This window comes from Periplaneta americana, chromosome 10 (genome assembly GCF_040183065.1).
Source record: "Periplaneta americana isolate PAMFEO1 chromosome 10, P.americana_PAMFEO1_priV1, whole genome shotgun sequence".
Lineage (NCBI taxonomy): Eukaryota > Metazoa > Arthropoda > Insecta > Blattodea > Blattidae > Periplaneta > Periplaneta americana.
Window position 1 is genome coordinate 54774124 of NC_091126.1, and position 16870 is coordinate 54790993.

The following is a 16870-nucleotide window of genomic DNA, read 5'->3' on the forward strand; positions in this document are numbered from 1 at the left end:
GGCTTGTTAATCGTTTCATATTTTAACACTGACCGAAATGCATGCTATTGTTAGAGTTCAGTGTGCAAAAATGCCTTCCATTCGAGAGAAAGCTACAATAACAATTACCGGTATTGCTTTGGTGGAAGATTAAGTTGCTGGTGTGTTAGTTGTCAGTGTCTCAATCATCCAGAGAACGTGGTGAAAGTTACAGAAAACATGGCACCTATTTTAAGTGGTATGGATAAGGCCACAGAAGATCTACTTCCACTATGGATACTCTCTCTGTGTAGTAAGTAAAAAAAACAGAAGACTCGAGGAAACACTTCGGGCCGTATTCATAAACATTTTGCAGCACGTGCTACGAGCGTACTAAGCTAGCCCCGGCTATCCACTGGTTACTAGTACAGAATTCATATATCCTATCGCTAACACTGGTTTATGAATACGAAAAACGCTGATAATCCACCGAAAGCCCGTGCTAAAAATGTCTATGAATACGGCCCTTTATGTCTAAGGACCAGCCACAGGTTCTTTACTGACCCCTCGAGATTGGATGGTGTGCCTGTGTTTTGCTTGTCCTGATTTGGCGTGGGAGCATGCTGTAATAGGAGAAGAGTAACTTTAAGAGTGGCATTCCATGGAGGTTCAGTCATGGCATGGACTGGATTAAATCTGAAAGGCAGGACAGAACTGGTCTTCATAATGAATGGAACTCTTACAGCCTGCAGGTATACTGAAGAAGTTCTCTAGAACCTCGTTGCATAATATGCTTCTTTTATTGGGGCAGTTTTTGTCTTATACATGATAGTATACACTCACATGTAGTCGGTCAGTACTTATGTCAGTTAGGGATGTATATACTAAACAGGCTACCACACAGCCCTGACCTCAATGCTATGTAACATGCTTGGGATATTTTGGGAAGAATAATGTTGGCTGACGTCTTTAGTTCTTGGTAATAGATCCAACATTTATGTTCCTGATTTTCCTACCTTCCCTGATTTTGTATCAGTATTTAGCTTCGAAATGTTTAATGTCTACATATGAATATTCAAGAACATCACATCGTGTTGATCGGTTTATCAATAGTAATCTCACTAGACGTTTTGATTTATCTAGAGAAAATCAAAACTCGAGTGGGATTTAATTGACTATTACACGATTAGAAGAAAGTATATAAAGATTAGAAGTAACGAAGTACTCCAATACAATAAAATATTGACTTACGAAAATACAACTGTCTTCAAATGTATTATTGTACCATCTCAACATTACAAATATTATGCTAGATGCATGCTAGATGGCAGTAGTGTCTTTATACAGACACTGTAATGATTACTATTCAATAAATTTTAATATTAAACAATCTCTGATACGTGACTATCCATAATATCATATAGCAGAAGTTCTTTTTATCCTCTCAGAGCAGAAGCTATAACATAACCTAACTAATATACACAAGTATTAGAAAAGTTTTAATTAACGACGATGACATAAAAAATAAACATGAATAATTTTAAAAGGAATAATTATTGAATGTACAATTTTCAAATTTGAATGTGGTTGGTGGTTCAATTGATGTTATATTGGACGTGTGCGTAATAGAAATGGAACTCGTTGATTTAGGCCTACATGGTGTATTTAACTTATTCAGAATTTCCGAATGAATAATTTTAAAAGGAATAATTATTGAATGTACAATTTTCAAATTTGAATGTGGTTGGTGGTTCAATTGATGTTATATTGGACGTGTGCATAATAGAAGTGGAACTCGTTGATTTAGGCCTACATGGTGTATTCAACTTATTCAGGATTTCCGAATGGTGCTCTTCGTTTATTTGTAAATCGGATTTCAGAAGATGCATAGGTATGATCAGTGATTTTTATTAATTCTTGTTCTTGAATGCCAATGCGAGTCATATTTGAAACTGCTGTGCATCGACTGGAGTGGTTTGTAATTTTATATATATTTTTGACGTCCAGACCAGCGCAGTTTCAAATGTTGGCAAACAAAGAAACAAATGCTAGGGACGCGATAAAATTAAACAAATGCTATGGACGCGATAAAATTGTGCAATAAGCAGCCATGATTGGTTGAAATACGTCCTTTCGTACCGTTTTATTGGTCAAAAGTAGTATGACGTAGTAAGAGTGTAATAGTCAACGTAAAAATCTCAAATCAGATTTAAATTAATGTAAAGTGTAAAATTTGCATATTGAGACCTTCAATGATTTCTTAACTAAATTGTTAAAAATGATAATGTTGCAAATTGAATAATTGCTTCAAAAGTTAGTGAAATGACAATAACAATAATTGAAGTATATTAAGTTCATGTTGAATCTTTCGTACACTACTTTTAACACTTGAATATAAGTAATTGATTAAATGGCGATCTTACTCGTGTTAATTGTGTTAGCATGTGCGGCTTACAGCTGTTTCGGTGCTTCTTCACACCATCCTCAGAGCCTACTAGATCTCGGCGTCATCTCGAACTTCGCTGCCTGTTGTGTGGGTGCGTTCGATTGTTGAAAATTGGTGAAATGTGGTGTCAAATAGTGTGTGTGTTCTGAAATTGATCTGTGTGTTGAGAATTTGATCAGGGTGTGTTTTATTGTGTCTGTATATTTCATATTGTTCTAGTGTATTGAGTTTTTGGTTTTTGGGTTGTATGTGTAGGATTTCCATGTCTGTATTTATGTTATTGTATGTGTGGTTAGTAACATTGGACAGACAGGCAGAGCATTCCAAACTCGATACAAAGAACACATTAAAGCAATAACCAGAGGACACAATACATCTACATATGCTGAACACATAACCAATACTAACCACACATACAATAACATAAATACAGACATGGAAATCCTACACATACAACCCAAAAACCAAAAACTCAACACTCTAGAACAATATTAAATATACAGACACACTAAAACACACCCTGATCGAATTCTCAACACACAGATCAATTTCAGAACTCACACACTATTTGACACCACATTTCAACACTTTTCAACAATCGAACGCACCCACACAACAGGCAGCGAAGTTCGAGATGACGCCGAGATCTAGTAGGCTCTGAGGATGGTGTGAAGAAGCACAGAAACACCTGTAAGCCGCACATGCTTACACAATTAACACGAGTAAGATCGCCATTTAATCAATTATTTATATTAAGTTATTAAATTATAAAGCTATAAAAATTTTAATGTTGTGGTTCTTTTGCTGTTCAATGTATATAATCAAAAATTAATTACTCTTAACTTCTTCTAACAAAAGGAAATGTTCATGCCTTTAAACTTTAGGTGTTTATCTTTGCACGTTTCAAGGTATTAAGGAAATTTATCTGAAACATTTACCTGGAAATATATATGAATAATAAACTCATATACATATCAAAATAAAGTAAATTAATGTATGTGTGAAAGTAAAATATTGGTATCTGAGCTTTATACAGACGTGGACAAATTATTGGCAAAATTTACGATTTTTGTGACATTTCCACAAAATCTGACTCTTCAATTTAGACTACTGTTGACATTTTTATGATTATAGTACTCAGAAATGTGTGAAAATGTCAACTGTAGTCTAAATTGAAAAGTCAAATTTGTAAAATTGTACCATAAAAATCGTCAACTTTGCTAATAATAATTTATCCACGTCTACATGTGCATAAAATTCACTTTCGTAAATTCTTAATTCTTCTTGCCATCCAGTTAGTACTTTATACCTTACTTGTATTATAATGGATAGTGATATTAACTGTAGTGAAATGATCAGGTATTGCCTTACCAATAAGAGTACAGTAGAAATTAGTTTGTAATGGTTAGAGGGTGGATTCATGTAACCTAAAATCAGCAATGTGTACATGCATTTATCTATTCAGATAAGTGAAACATGCACTTAACAGCACAAAATATGTGCAAGTAACATACATTCTCATGTTATTACAAGTAGAAATTCTATCAGCACTGTGTGACTTCGGTGTTATATAAAAAATTCACTACCTGTTTTCATTGTTATCAGAGTCTTTGAATCATACTTACATTCAATATGGATCCATGGTAAAAGAAATTTTTTCTTGTACTCTCTCTTTGTTGATGACAGTGGAAACTGTTATTTGCATACTTATTGGTTTAGTTTTTGCAATGTGGTACAGGTATGTTTGTCTTTTTTGTTGTCATGTCGTTTGAAAATTTAATGCTTGATTCCTTTTTATCAAGATTTTAAATCGGTGAAATAGCAAAATATCCCCTTATTTGCACATATATAAAAATTATATACTTGTTACCAAAATAAGAGTTCATATAAACTGTCACATCTGTTTCATTTAATTCTGAGCATGTTTGTTTTGTGCTGACAAATTATACCTTCTCAGGGAACAAATTACTGTACACTAGTGTGCAAACATTCGCCCTGTAGTAATAATTAATAATGTATGGCATTTAAGTAATTTAGATATGCATGACATAGCAGTAGGAGAAAGTGTAGTTTAATTGGAAACTGTTTTGATTGTGGTAAGTCTCCAGCAGACTGGAAGCTCCCTGTAAATAATGGAGACTTTTGCTTGGTAGTCCATGTAATGTTCCAGTGACAAAAAAATTTGTCCTTCATTATGTATTGGTGCTTGAGAATAGACTGACTGAAGATATTTGAAGCACAGATTGTTATAGTACACATTGAATCTGATAACCATACATTTGTGACAGCTCGTATTCATATGACCTTCGCATGCAGTGTGGCACTAAGTTGTTTTAGAATTCAGTAACATTAGGTACCGTATGTACCTTGCAGTTTCAGTCAAGCTAGGTCAGTAGTCAGTTTTGTTGTAAACAAGCTAACAAGAAGTATTCTGGCTTCAGCATTGCCGAATTTTCACAGCCACATTACAACAGATGACTGAAATTTTTTTTCAGGTGATTAATAAAAACATACACATTTTATAACTAAATTACTACTAAAACATGGCCATAAATAGCTTATTTTACACCACAAGCTTATTTTTTTAAACACTTTCATGGAGTCCACAATCAAATTTTATCATAAAAGTCCTTCCTCTGCCCAAATCATTCTCAAGAAAAGAACACTATAACAATGTTATATGAAGGGAAGGCATATGTCACTGTTGATACTGATTCGTCTGTCGGATGTGACGTTAAGCCTGGCGGCCCCCTTGGTGCTATTCGACAGGAGTAGGCTACTGCCAGCACTGGGTTTCCCCTTCTCCCTGCCTCACCTTCATCATCATCCTCACCCATTCCCTACACTACACTTACACTTAACATACATTCACCCTAGTACACGACTTAACTCTTCAAGATACACATCATGCATAAGTGCCGAAGTGGTGTGCAATTTGAAAATGGGTCACAGTCCTGCCATCTATCCGCAGTATGTGGAACCCGAATCACGCAAAGTGAAGTGGGTAGACATACACACACTATTTCAGTCGTCATACTTCCAGAAACCATATCTGAGAAGGAATTTAATACATTCCTTTTCATCCTTATTTTAATATTCATTCACTGAAAATATCATACATGCTATATAGTTTAGGCCATCCAGCCTGTTCCGTCTCCAGAAATACAACACTGGTCTTTCCAGCTTGTCCTGGGTCGACCTTTACACCTTTATGCATCCAAAGGTACAAGCACTGCAGTGAAACTTTCGCTACTTATTCTTACTTAAAATCCCTATTAAGTCAGGTTACATTGCAAGTTTCCATGGATAGTAAGATTGTTAAGATAATCCTTGTAATAGAACTCGTTCCATCTGCTGTGTTTCATAGGATTTTCGCGTCTTTTATGTTTTTTTTCCTTTCTTTTTCTTGACCTCATCTACTGAAATTTAAATCCTAACTTACGTAATTCACTAATCATTTCATAGTATGCACTGTCTCTATGATCTAGTTTCATGTAATAAGTGGTAATAAGCATCCCACTTGGCCTTGCCAGGCACTTCCACAAAATCTCGAGAAGTATTATTATTAGGCTCTGTATTCCAGCTACCTATAAACTGGAATGAAGTTGCCTGATTCGAAGTATATGTGACGTCACAGCGCAGGTACAGGTACGTTCATATACAAAATAGTTACGCATCCTCTGCCCTCTTCCTCTAGAAACCAGGACGCAGTCATAGTGAGTAGTCTTATCGATCACTGCTCTTACTAATCGTATTATTTAAATAATTACATCTTTGTTGCTGATTGAAGGATCATTGCAGAGGTAAAATGCCTTAGGGAAGATGCTCAAACGTGTAATATTGTAGGGCATAGTTGAAGATATTTCAAATTTCAAATTTTTTTTTTTAAATTCAAATTTTCAAATTTATTTACAATTTACATTTGAATTGAATACATATGAATAGATACCCGAAATGAGCATAATTTGAACTAATATTTTTACTGTCAATGTAGATAATATTACATTTAAATTGTGTAAAATAAACGTAAAAGTGACAAAAACAGTGCACTGAAAGACACTGCAGTACCAAAAAGCACAGAAAGTTTGTTGAACGTAATCAAAAAGAACCAGTACCATAAAAATCTGAAAATTATGAAGATATTAACTCGATGTTCAGCATGGATTTGTGTAGCTTACTGTGATGTTCAGTGCCAACATCCTAATTAATAAATTTAATAATCTACATTTTATAGAATTCCTACAAAAGTACATAGAAAATTAGTGGCTTTTCAGTGATGAGCGACATGCACTATCCTAGTTAAACACGAAAAAATATCAGATAATAAGAATATCTTGTACTACATCATGCACCAATAACATCTTGTGCCATTGAAAGAATTTATTGCAATATAAAATCATGTCAAGTGACATCTGCATATGTTCAAGTTCTGTTATTATTCACTGCAAAGATCATGGCGAAAATGAACATCATGGCTCAAGCATATGTTTACTGGTATAGCTTCAGAATGGGAGTTGACCTGTTTGTTTATATCCTTATCCGTTATATTACCTGTGTTCGGTGTACTATATACCCAATGTGTCTTTAACTTCAGCCTTTAGGCAGCTGGAATACAGAGCCTAATTATTATTAAATATCTGATCACCTGACCACTTATTCATTTTGAACGTTGAAACACAATTTGAACAATGTACATGGTGTGATAATAGATAGGGTTGCCAGATTATAAGTTTTTCCCGTATTCTTACTTTTTTACCTTAAAATAATCTTCCATAATTTGATGGTTATTTATATTTTTTCTCTGCAACAAGGAGTGTATTATTCCTACAGGGTCTATGCAGAGATTTCTTTTTATAATGCTTTGTGTGTTTGCACTACTTAAAGAAGTTGTTAAAAAATGTTCTGTGGACTTGTTAAAGGTTGAAATACAAGTATTTCTCAACTTATTAGTCATGCAAAGAATTTATCTTTAATAATAAAATGATAAATAATTACTTCAGGCTGCCAAATCATCTGTTAAATATGAGTGATGTCAGCATGTTTTCCTAAGTAGGAATGGTTTTATTATATTTATACTGCAAATATATATAAAATACAGTAGAACTTCGATAATCCTACCTAATTGGGACTGGGGGTCGTTCAGATTATCGAATATATGGAATTAATATATTTGAGCTTAAAAAAATCATACACTACTATAAATATTTAAAAGTTGGTAGAAATCATTGTCATTCCTTCTTATTCTGTTTAAAATCCCCATTATTTGATCTACAAACCACTGCGTTAGATGAGGGAGCTTCATTGGATCTTGTTTTCCATTATTCTCTTGTTTTGTATGCTTTCTGGTATTGTAGACTCAACTAACATTTCGTAGTGTATTCGGATTATCGGATGTTTGGATTGTTGAGACGTGCTGTTTATACTGTATAGGACATATTCTTTCTTTAATGATTTTGTCTTGCATTCTTTTTTGATTTCGTAAGGACACCTGAAAAGTCCTGTATTTATTTTTCTTCAATAAATTACAGAAATGTTGTCAGTGAACACCACTTTAAAAGATTGTTTGTGAAGAGATGGAAAAGCAGAGCACATAAATGATTTGCTACTATTCACTTCTCTTCCAGTGGTTGAACAGTCACACAAGACAAATAGTTGCTGCGCGTGTGTATGTCATGTGACTAGATATCAGAGAGCAGAATTGAAACATGTCCAAATCTGGTCGGTGCGATTTTTTTTTCTCACTAGGCATATGGCGAGTAACAATTTTTTTATCACACTGAGTGATTTTAACAGTGAGTTCCCGTTGCTATAAACTCACCAAGCGTGACCTAGGTTTTAGTATACTTTTGAAAAATTGTCCAATCAACAATATGATCTAATAGCACACCTGTAAAAATTTGTATTTGTATTTTTAGCCATTCCAATTTCACATTCAGCATTTATCAGATTTTGCTTGATGAATGACAACTTAACAGGCATCAATTTTCCAATATATCATTGAAATAAGATGCATTTCATCAATATCAAATCGATCTTATGATGCGATGATTCCTTAGTTCATACGATGAAAGAGTAATGGAACGGAGAAAAATTCTCTCTGGCACCGGGATTTGAACCCGGGTTTTCAGCTCTACGTGCTGATGCTTTATCTACTAAGCCACACCGGATACCACCCCGGCGTCAGACAGAATCGTCTCAGTTTTAAGTTCCAACTCTTGGGTTCCCTCTAGTGGCCGCCCTCTGCACTACGTCATGGATGTCTATGAACGAAGGACTGAAGTACACACATGTGCTGAGGTGCACTCGTTATGAGTGACTAGTTGGCCGGGATCCGACGCAATAAGCGCCGTCTTAAATCACAAGTGATTTAAACATATCATATATATTATTTAATGTACTGAAGTACATATGATATTTCCATGCAGATATTCTACGTCATCATACGATGAAAGAGTAATGGAACGGAGAAAAATTCTCTCCGGCACCGGGATTTGAACCCGGGTTTTCAGCTCTATGTGCTGATGCTTTATCTACTAAGCCACACCGGATACCACCCCGGCGTCGGACAGAATCGTCTCAGTTTTAAATTCCAACTCTTGGGTTCCCTCTAGTGGCCGCCCTCTGCACTACGTCATAGATGTCTATGAACGAAGGACTGAAGTCCACACATGTGCTGAGGTGCACTCTTTCATCGTATGATGACGCAGAATACCTGCATGGGAAATATCATATGTGCTTCAGTACATTAAATAATATATATGATATGCTTAAATCACTTGTGATTTAAGACGGCACTTATTCCGTCGGATCCCGGCCAACTAGTCACTCATAACGAGTGCATCTCAGCACATGTGTGGACTTCAGTCCTTCGTTCATAGACATCTATGACATAGTGCAGAGGGCGGCCACTAGAGGGAACCCAAGAGTTGGAACTTAAAACTGAGACGATTCTGTCCGACGTCGGGGTGGTATCCAGTGTGGCTTAGTAGATAAAGCATTAGTACGTAGAGCTGAAAACCCGGGTTCAAATCCTGGCGCCGGAGAGAATTTTTCTCCGTTCCATTACTCTTTCATCGTATGATGACGCAGAATATCTGCATGGAAATATCATATGTACTTCAGTACATTAAATAATATATATCCTTAGTTCATGTTTAAATTATTTGTATGAGGACCATACACCTTTCTTAGAAATAAAGGTTTTGGTACAAAAGTCTCCTTGTTGGCCAGTTATAATGAGGGTCCCTCATGTAACATAAATATTTCTTGGAAATAACAGTTTTCGTAACTGAAAATGGACATGTAGATATTACGGAAAGAGAATATATAAGAAGGAAAACTGATATAATTTCAAGCTTAATAAGAAGGCATTTATGTTTATTTTAAAAGTATAAAATATTGGGGGGAAAAGAAACTGTAATACAAAAAGCTTGCATGGCAAGATGTATTTCCAGAAAATGTTAAAGCAGGGCCGGGAAACAGCCTCTCTCAGAGCACTCAATCTCTCCCATTACCTTATGCAGATTGCTCTATTTACAATACGAGTTTACCGCCCCTGTTTTAAAGTGAAGTGAATCTTTTGCTTAAAATTAGTGCTGTTAGGATGTAATAGTTGAGTAGAATATTACCAAGAATTTTTTATAGAACTTGTAATGCTATACTGTTCATCTTTATTCAGTTTATTCAATGTGATGGAGGCAGTAATGCATAGTACTCCTTCAGCGATTTAACGATTGATAGATATTATGAAAGTAAATATTAAAATAAATTATTTGACAGTGATTGATTAAAGATTTTACTTTCATATGCTTGATCGTGGTTGGTGAACTTAGCTGTTTGTAGAGAATATTTTATTTATTACTAATGTAACTTCATTTTCTGCAATTTTATTCTTATATTACACTAAAAACAGCATTGCAAAAAGAAAATAAGTATGATTATAACGCTTCATTCATTGTTATGAAATCTTTACACTGGCAGAAACCATGACAGCAAACTATATTAAAAAACCTTTTCATAAGAGAAATTGCGGATTATGATTTAAATTTAAATATAGTGAAAATAATTATGAAATGTTCTTCCATATATATAACTTCTGTGATGACTCCAGATATTGAGATCAGAAGAAATACATTTCGATCCAGTGGAATGTAATTTTTTCCTTTCACACTCTTTCAAAATCTGCATACATTACAAGAAGTTACGCATATTTCCCCACTTAATTGAGAAGTAAGATGAATTTTTTACCAAGGGCAGATCATGACATGAAACATGATATTTTAATGAAATCATTAGCAACTTTATAGTCGAATAGATTCTTGTATATTCTAGTTTATTGACAGCCATATATATAAAATAAATGCTACAGGTAGGTTTTCTATGCTTTGCTTCATGTATTCCGTCAGTGGTCCTAGCCAAGTGACTAACTTCACAGAGTAGTGTGCACGAAATTCGAAGTTCCAGTCTCCTTACTTCTACATCTTTCTTCTAGTTTTTAGTTAGTTTTTTGTTTTGTCAATATTTACGTTGTTATTATACTAATGTTCATTTTCACTTACTGGATTTGATATATACCTAAAAATATTTACTGGTACATATAATAACACATCTATGAAAAAAGAGATACAGGCCTCACTCCAGACCATATATACTCAGAACCAAAAAAAAGTATACACCAGCTGCGTCAACACAACCTTATGGCCTTGGTCTAAGGACCACGGGAAAGAATGAAAAAATAGGTTGTTTTCGTAACTCTTGTTAGGCCTAAGCCATATAATGGCAGGTGGTTATGCCACATAATGGCAGATGATTAAGCAATATGGGCACATAATATTCAATTCTAAATATATCACAACTTACCTTAAGCCACTATGTCTGTTTATAATAATATTATGTATATAATATAAATCCCTGAAGCAGACAATTTTGCATACTGAAAGAGTTGCTTGTAAACAGGTGCTTATTGAGCATGCAGAGTATGTTATAACTGAAACTTGGAAAATGCGGGTGGCCCAAATTTTGTTTCTGGGTCTGTACTTCGAGGAAATATGGAAATTTCAGACAAAATTATAATTTTATGATTCAGTGCTTTTCTCCTTAATTTTGTAGATGGTCAGCACGTCTGGCCGTGAAACCAGGTGGCCCGGGTTCGATTCTCGGTCGGGGCAAGTTACCTGGTTGAGGTTTTTCCGGGGTTTTCCATCAACCCAATATGAGCAAATGCTGGGTAACTTTCGGTGTTGGACCCCGGACTCATTTCACCTGCATTGTCACCTTCATCTCATTCAGGCGCTAAATAACCAAAGATGTTGATAAAGCGTCTTAAAATAACCGGCTAAAAAAATTACGTAGAATGACCCAAAAATGAAATAGTTTTGTGTTTAACAAATATGACTGTAAAGCCACTGCAGCTTCTCCAAGAATGGCAGATTTTTTTTTTGTAGTGGGTAATATAAAGAAACTGTCTGTTGCATGAATCAGAATTACGATTTACAGCAATCAATTAACAACAACCTAACAGTTAAAGAATCGATATTTATTGCTTTTTTGTAATTCCTGCATATGAAATGCATTTTCTATTTAATTCTTAGCCCTTTCGCTCCCAGCGTATCCTGTAAACTACATGTTCTTTGAAAACCAGAAGCTCTTATGAAATCGTACAAATTTGAATCAGACGCAATGTAGCTTCTAAGCTACGGGTCTCTGGTATATGTTCCTGCCAATTTTTAAAAACATTCATTCAAAGCACAAATATAGAAAAATGATTTTTTTCTATCAACAAAACCTTTTGGGTATGAAAGGATCAAAGTGCTTAACATCATAATTGGAGCCATTGAACAATTTTACTGACTTGATGTTTATGACCAGTTGCGGACTTGGTTGTTCATTTCTTAGCATGTGTGTTGGTTTGATAATAACATTAATTTTGTTAAAGACTAAAATTTCGTGTTGGAGAGTGAACCAGTTCCATATTAGCTCATATCAGTATATTATAACTTTTTTGTTATGTGGCTTTTACTTTCAAAGCCTTATAAATGTGGTCGCACTATAAAGGGAAAGAATTATATATAAACTTCCAAATATTTCTGGAGATCTTCCTTTAATTAATATGTTATTAGTTTCTAAGTTGAGGTTCTTATATGTACAGACAGAAGCCTCAGCGGTTTGGTTTGGTTGTTGTGCAATGGAAACTCAACGCCCCCGGCGGTCACAGTAATTGTAGCTCACTCAACAGGAAAATCAAAGCTGACTGTGAGTCTGGAGATGGATGATGGCTCTCAAAAACTACTGGATGTGATTGAGTAAGTCACTTCTAACTCGGTCCTCATTGTTGCGCAATATTTGGAGTTTTATATATAAGAAGTCAAATGCTAGGAAACTTCTTTGAATAATTGGGCAAACAAAATTCACAGAAGTGTGTGCATGCGAAATGCATGATGCTTCAGGTTTCAAAGAATTCTTTGTATATGCCAGTAAATGGTAGATACTAGTGCTTCAGTTTCTTTGAGACATCTACTCCTGCTGCTGCTGCTACTACTACTACTATAGACTTCCCTTTGAAATTCATCAGTAGCTATAGGTTATTGCTTCCATTAATTCACTATTTAGCAAAGTAGGTAATGGTAGTAAAATAGAATTTTGAAGGTTATGTCGTTTTGATCAAGAATTGCTACAACTTTTTTTTGCAGTTTTGTCAGTCCTTGTCATAATCATTAGGAAGAAGTTAATCTTTTGTTTGAAAGAAAGGAAGCGAAGTCCTTATTTCTTCTGGAGGAAGTTAATATTTGCATGGTTACATACTCTATTGATAGTATTTCAGTTACATTATTCTGTGATTTTAACAAATGCTGTAGGGTTTAATTTTCTTAGTTGAAGAGTTACAGGAAGAAAATGCACAAACTCACTAAGAATTGATGGGAATGGTCGTATTCATACAATTCATATATGTTTAAGTAAATACTTATTTTGTTTCCTCATAATGTGAGATCTCGTGGCATAAATATTTCTGGATACAGAATAGTAAATAGTAAATCATTATAAATAGATGCTGGCTGCAATTGTATAGAATAATACAATTATCTTCTCATAAATAACACAAAATTGCTTCGATATGACATCAACTGCAGTTGATGAAAACTTAATATGGATTGTATAAATTTGGTTAAATTCAAGTATTCATACCTTTCCATCACTTTCCTCTGTAAAGATTTCCATGTACTTCTAATTCCATTATTTTATTGTAGAGTAATATCTCAGATCTTTGTTTTGTAAAACATTCAATATAAAAGTTATAAAAATAGGGACTTTCTTTACGTTTCATATATGTTTTCAGAGTTGATATTAGTACTTGATAGTATTTCATGTATTGTACGGTATATCTATGTGCACACTACTGAAAGAACAAAAGTAATTCAAATTTGACAACTTTCAGGAGCTTTTTAAAAAATAACCTGGAATCATTAATGGTGAATTGTATCTCTCCTAGTGAACAAAAGTTATTAAATAAATACTACATGTAAATATGATATTTTTTTAATTACAGTGACCCGTCAGCCCTAGAATCATTCCTTGGATTAAGTGCAGCTGCTGCAGGTGAAGTAAGTAAATTGTATTAATGAATTATATATATATAAAACAAGTAATACATTTTGACTAATAATTATGCTTTGGGGGAGAATGATTTTGCCTATATTTTAATTAGTAACACTGATGTTTCAACCTGGTGTATAAATGGTTGTTTTATTTCTTGAATGAGATGTGTTCTTCTAGGTATGGGTTGATTCTTTATCTCTTTAGAACTCCCCATTTTCATCCTTTTCTCTCTCCATCACCTATTGTGCATGCATATATGTACCAAACTCTCTTGAAAAATCAAATGAAAGTATTTAATTCTCTGTGGCCTGACTTATTAGGGATTTTGAGTAATAATAAGCTGCGAAAGTTCAATTCATTGCAGCGCTTGTAACTTTGAATACATACGTAAGTCTTTAAATAGTTTCAAATTCCATGTGCTTGACTACAGTACTTAATAAATTGACACAAAATCATAACTGTTGTGTGCAAATGTCATTTTGTTTTATAGTTAAAAAAAATGCACTTGGCAAGCATTACATATTCAAAGACACATGGTCATACAAAATTTCAGGATCCTTCATTGAGTGGCGCTAGTGTTGGACCCACCTCAGAAGTTTGTATGGCTGCCATGTTGGAATCATTAAAGGTAGGGATTAAACACACACACATACACATAGAAGCAGTTGTGAAATGTCCTCTTTTATACCGAACTAGATTAATGAGGGGCATAGAAATTAGCATGTGTCATTTTATTCAACTTTCTCATATACGACAGTATAGAGAAGGTATTGTGAACCATGTTATTGGCATCATAGATCAGCAAAAATATTTTGAGATACTCTTCACTGATGAAGTTTGAAATCTACACCATGCCCACCATCATTCATATCTGATGTTGGCAACAACTTCAATAATACAAACTATTGTTCTGGTTATACAGTAAAACCTCGATAAGACGCACCCGCTTATTACGCTATCCCGTGTAATACACTTTTTTTGTGCGGTCCCTGCACATTTCATATATAACGCCTTTATAAAATACCCTGTTTGTTGCGCTCGAGTCCCACATAATACGCTGTTTTTGTGGAATATTTTCGATGTAATTTTCAGCAATGTACTGTAGCAGCACTGAAACATCTTGGTGACTGAACTCACTGGTGCCATTAACCTGAAAAGTATTGATATTCGACCTTTACCTGCACATTTAAACCTTCATACTTCATACCTTCGTATACCCCACCCTCTTGTTACGCCCTCTTATTCGACTCTTTACCTGCGCGCTTAAAGCCTACATACAGTTACAATACCTCACCCTCTTGCTAACCCTCTCTCTCAAACAGCATTCCTCACTCGGCCGTAATAAAATTCTGGAAATTTTTGCTGGGCAGTTTGTTGTCCTTTAGTGTATTGAAGTGTCTGTGAATGTGATTACAGTGATAATGAGTGTTAAACAAAAAGCGCTTTCTGTGTCGGAAAAATTGGAAATCTTACGAAAGTACGATGAGAACAGTACTCTTACTCAGAAACAACTCTCTGACTCATTATGAATCCCATCATCGATATTAAGAACAATAATAAAAAATCGCGACTCAATCACTACAGTTGCGACGTCGTCGGGAGGATATAATTGCAGAAATTGAAGTGTGGTAAACATGAGGGCTTGGAGAACACGCACACGGCAAACAACTATAAATGACTTTTTTCCAAAAGAATTTAGTACCAGTACAGTACATATTGTAAATATCTTTGACGTACAGTACAGTAATTACATAATGGAGTAATACTGTATTACCTTTCATGAATCTTGTATTTCAATAAAGAAAAATGCTAATAGATACTGTATATAAGTCAAAATTAGTATACCCGCCTAATACGCGGTTTACACGCGGTCCCTTGAACAGCGTCTTATCGGGGTTTTACTGTATCTGTTTTAGCTCAGGAAGTAGGCGTCCTGCAAGAACAAAATGGCAATTTGCTTGAAAGTATCACAAAGAATTTTCTTCACAGCATTTGCATTCAGTAATTATTTTGTTTTATACATTTCAGTATTAAGTGTCTTCTATTTATCATTTGCAATGTTGGATTGGTATTGCCATAAGTATGCATACATTTGAAAATTATCTTAAACCAATTGAAAGAAATTAAGTTCTGCATTTTATAAGAAACAGTTATGTTTACGTGAGTAGCAGTTTTAGAAATGTATATTTGTCCATATGACACAATAAAAAGAAATCATTATAAAATGCTCGGTTTTCATTTAATTTTCATTCTAAAGCACACAGAATTTTTGAAGGCATGTCTTTGATTGATGTAAGGCCTAACATTCCTGCTGTATTGTACAGTGACACTGTTCTGTTATGCCGCGGGGTTTTCATTTGCCATGTTGCCTGCTCAGCTAGTGTGTTTCTCGCCTGTTTCCACTAACAAATGTTGTGCCATACAGTGACAGTTGCGAGTTAGTTTATTATTTGCACTCGTGCATGAAGGTTGAATTAGTCGCATTGTGTTGCACGCGCACGCAGGGAGTGTGCTTGCGTGCGTTTTTCGGCGTTGTTGCAATGTGATTTTCATTATGTGAACATGTGTATATGCTTACTACGTACATAAAATACAGAAAATCTTGTGCGAGAACATGACAGAACTTCCATAACACATTTCCAAATAGACTTGTGCCTAATGCCACTACAATAAGAAGGATAGCCAAAAAATTCAAACAGAGGGGTTCAGTAAATGATCGTAAAATACAAAGGAGGAAACATGTTCTTACAGAAGAAAAATTAGACGAGATTGGACAGAGACTAGAGCACACTCCGCAAAAATCTCTTTAAGCGTTTGGCGCAGAAAGCAGAAGTAAGTTACTAGTCCACTCTTCAAGCAACAAAATTACTTAAA

The 16870-nt window shown here is 34.7% G+C and overlaps 1 protein-coding gene across 15 annotated transcripts in view; it reads left to right on the forward strand.

Annotated features, from left to right (window-relative positions):
- The window catches only part of LOC138707703 (mucin-2-like), a 153079-nt gene that overhangs the window by 22182 nt on the left and 114027 nt on the right, over nt 1-16870 (forward strand). For 12 of the 15 annotated variants that reach the window (XM_069837538.1, XM_069837539.1, XM_069837540.1 and 9 more), the window contains exons 3-5: nt 12552-12705; nt 13947-14001; nt 14550-14624. In XM_069837538.1, coding sequence (XP_069693639.1) covers nt 12668-12705; nt 13947-14001; nt 14550-14624 — 168 coding nt within the window. In that variant the 5' untranslated portion in view covers nt 12552-12667. The remainder of the gene's footprint in view (nt 1-12551; nt 12706-13946; nt 14002-14549; nt 14625-16870) is intronic. The other 3 variants (XM_069837536.1, XM_069837535.1, XM_069837534.1) reach the window with 2 other exon arrangements.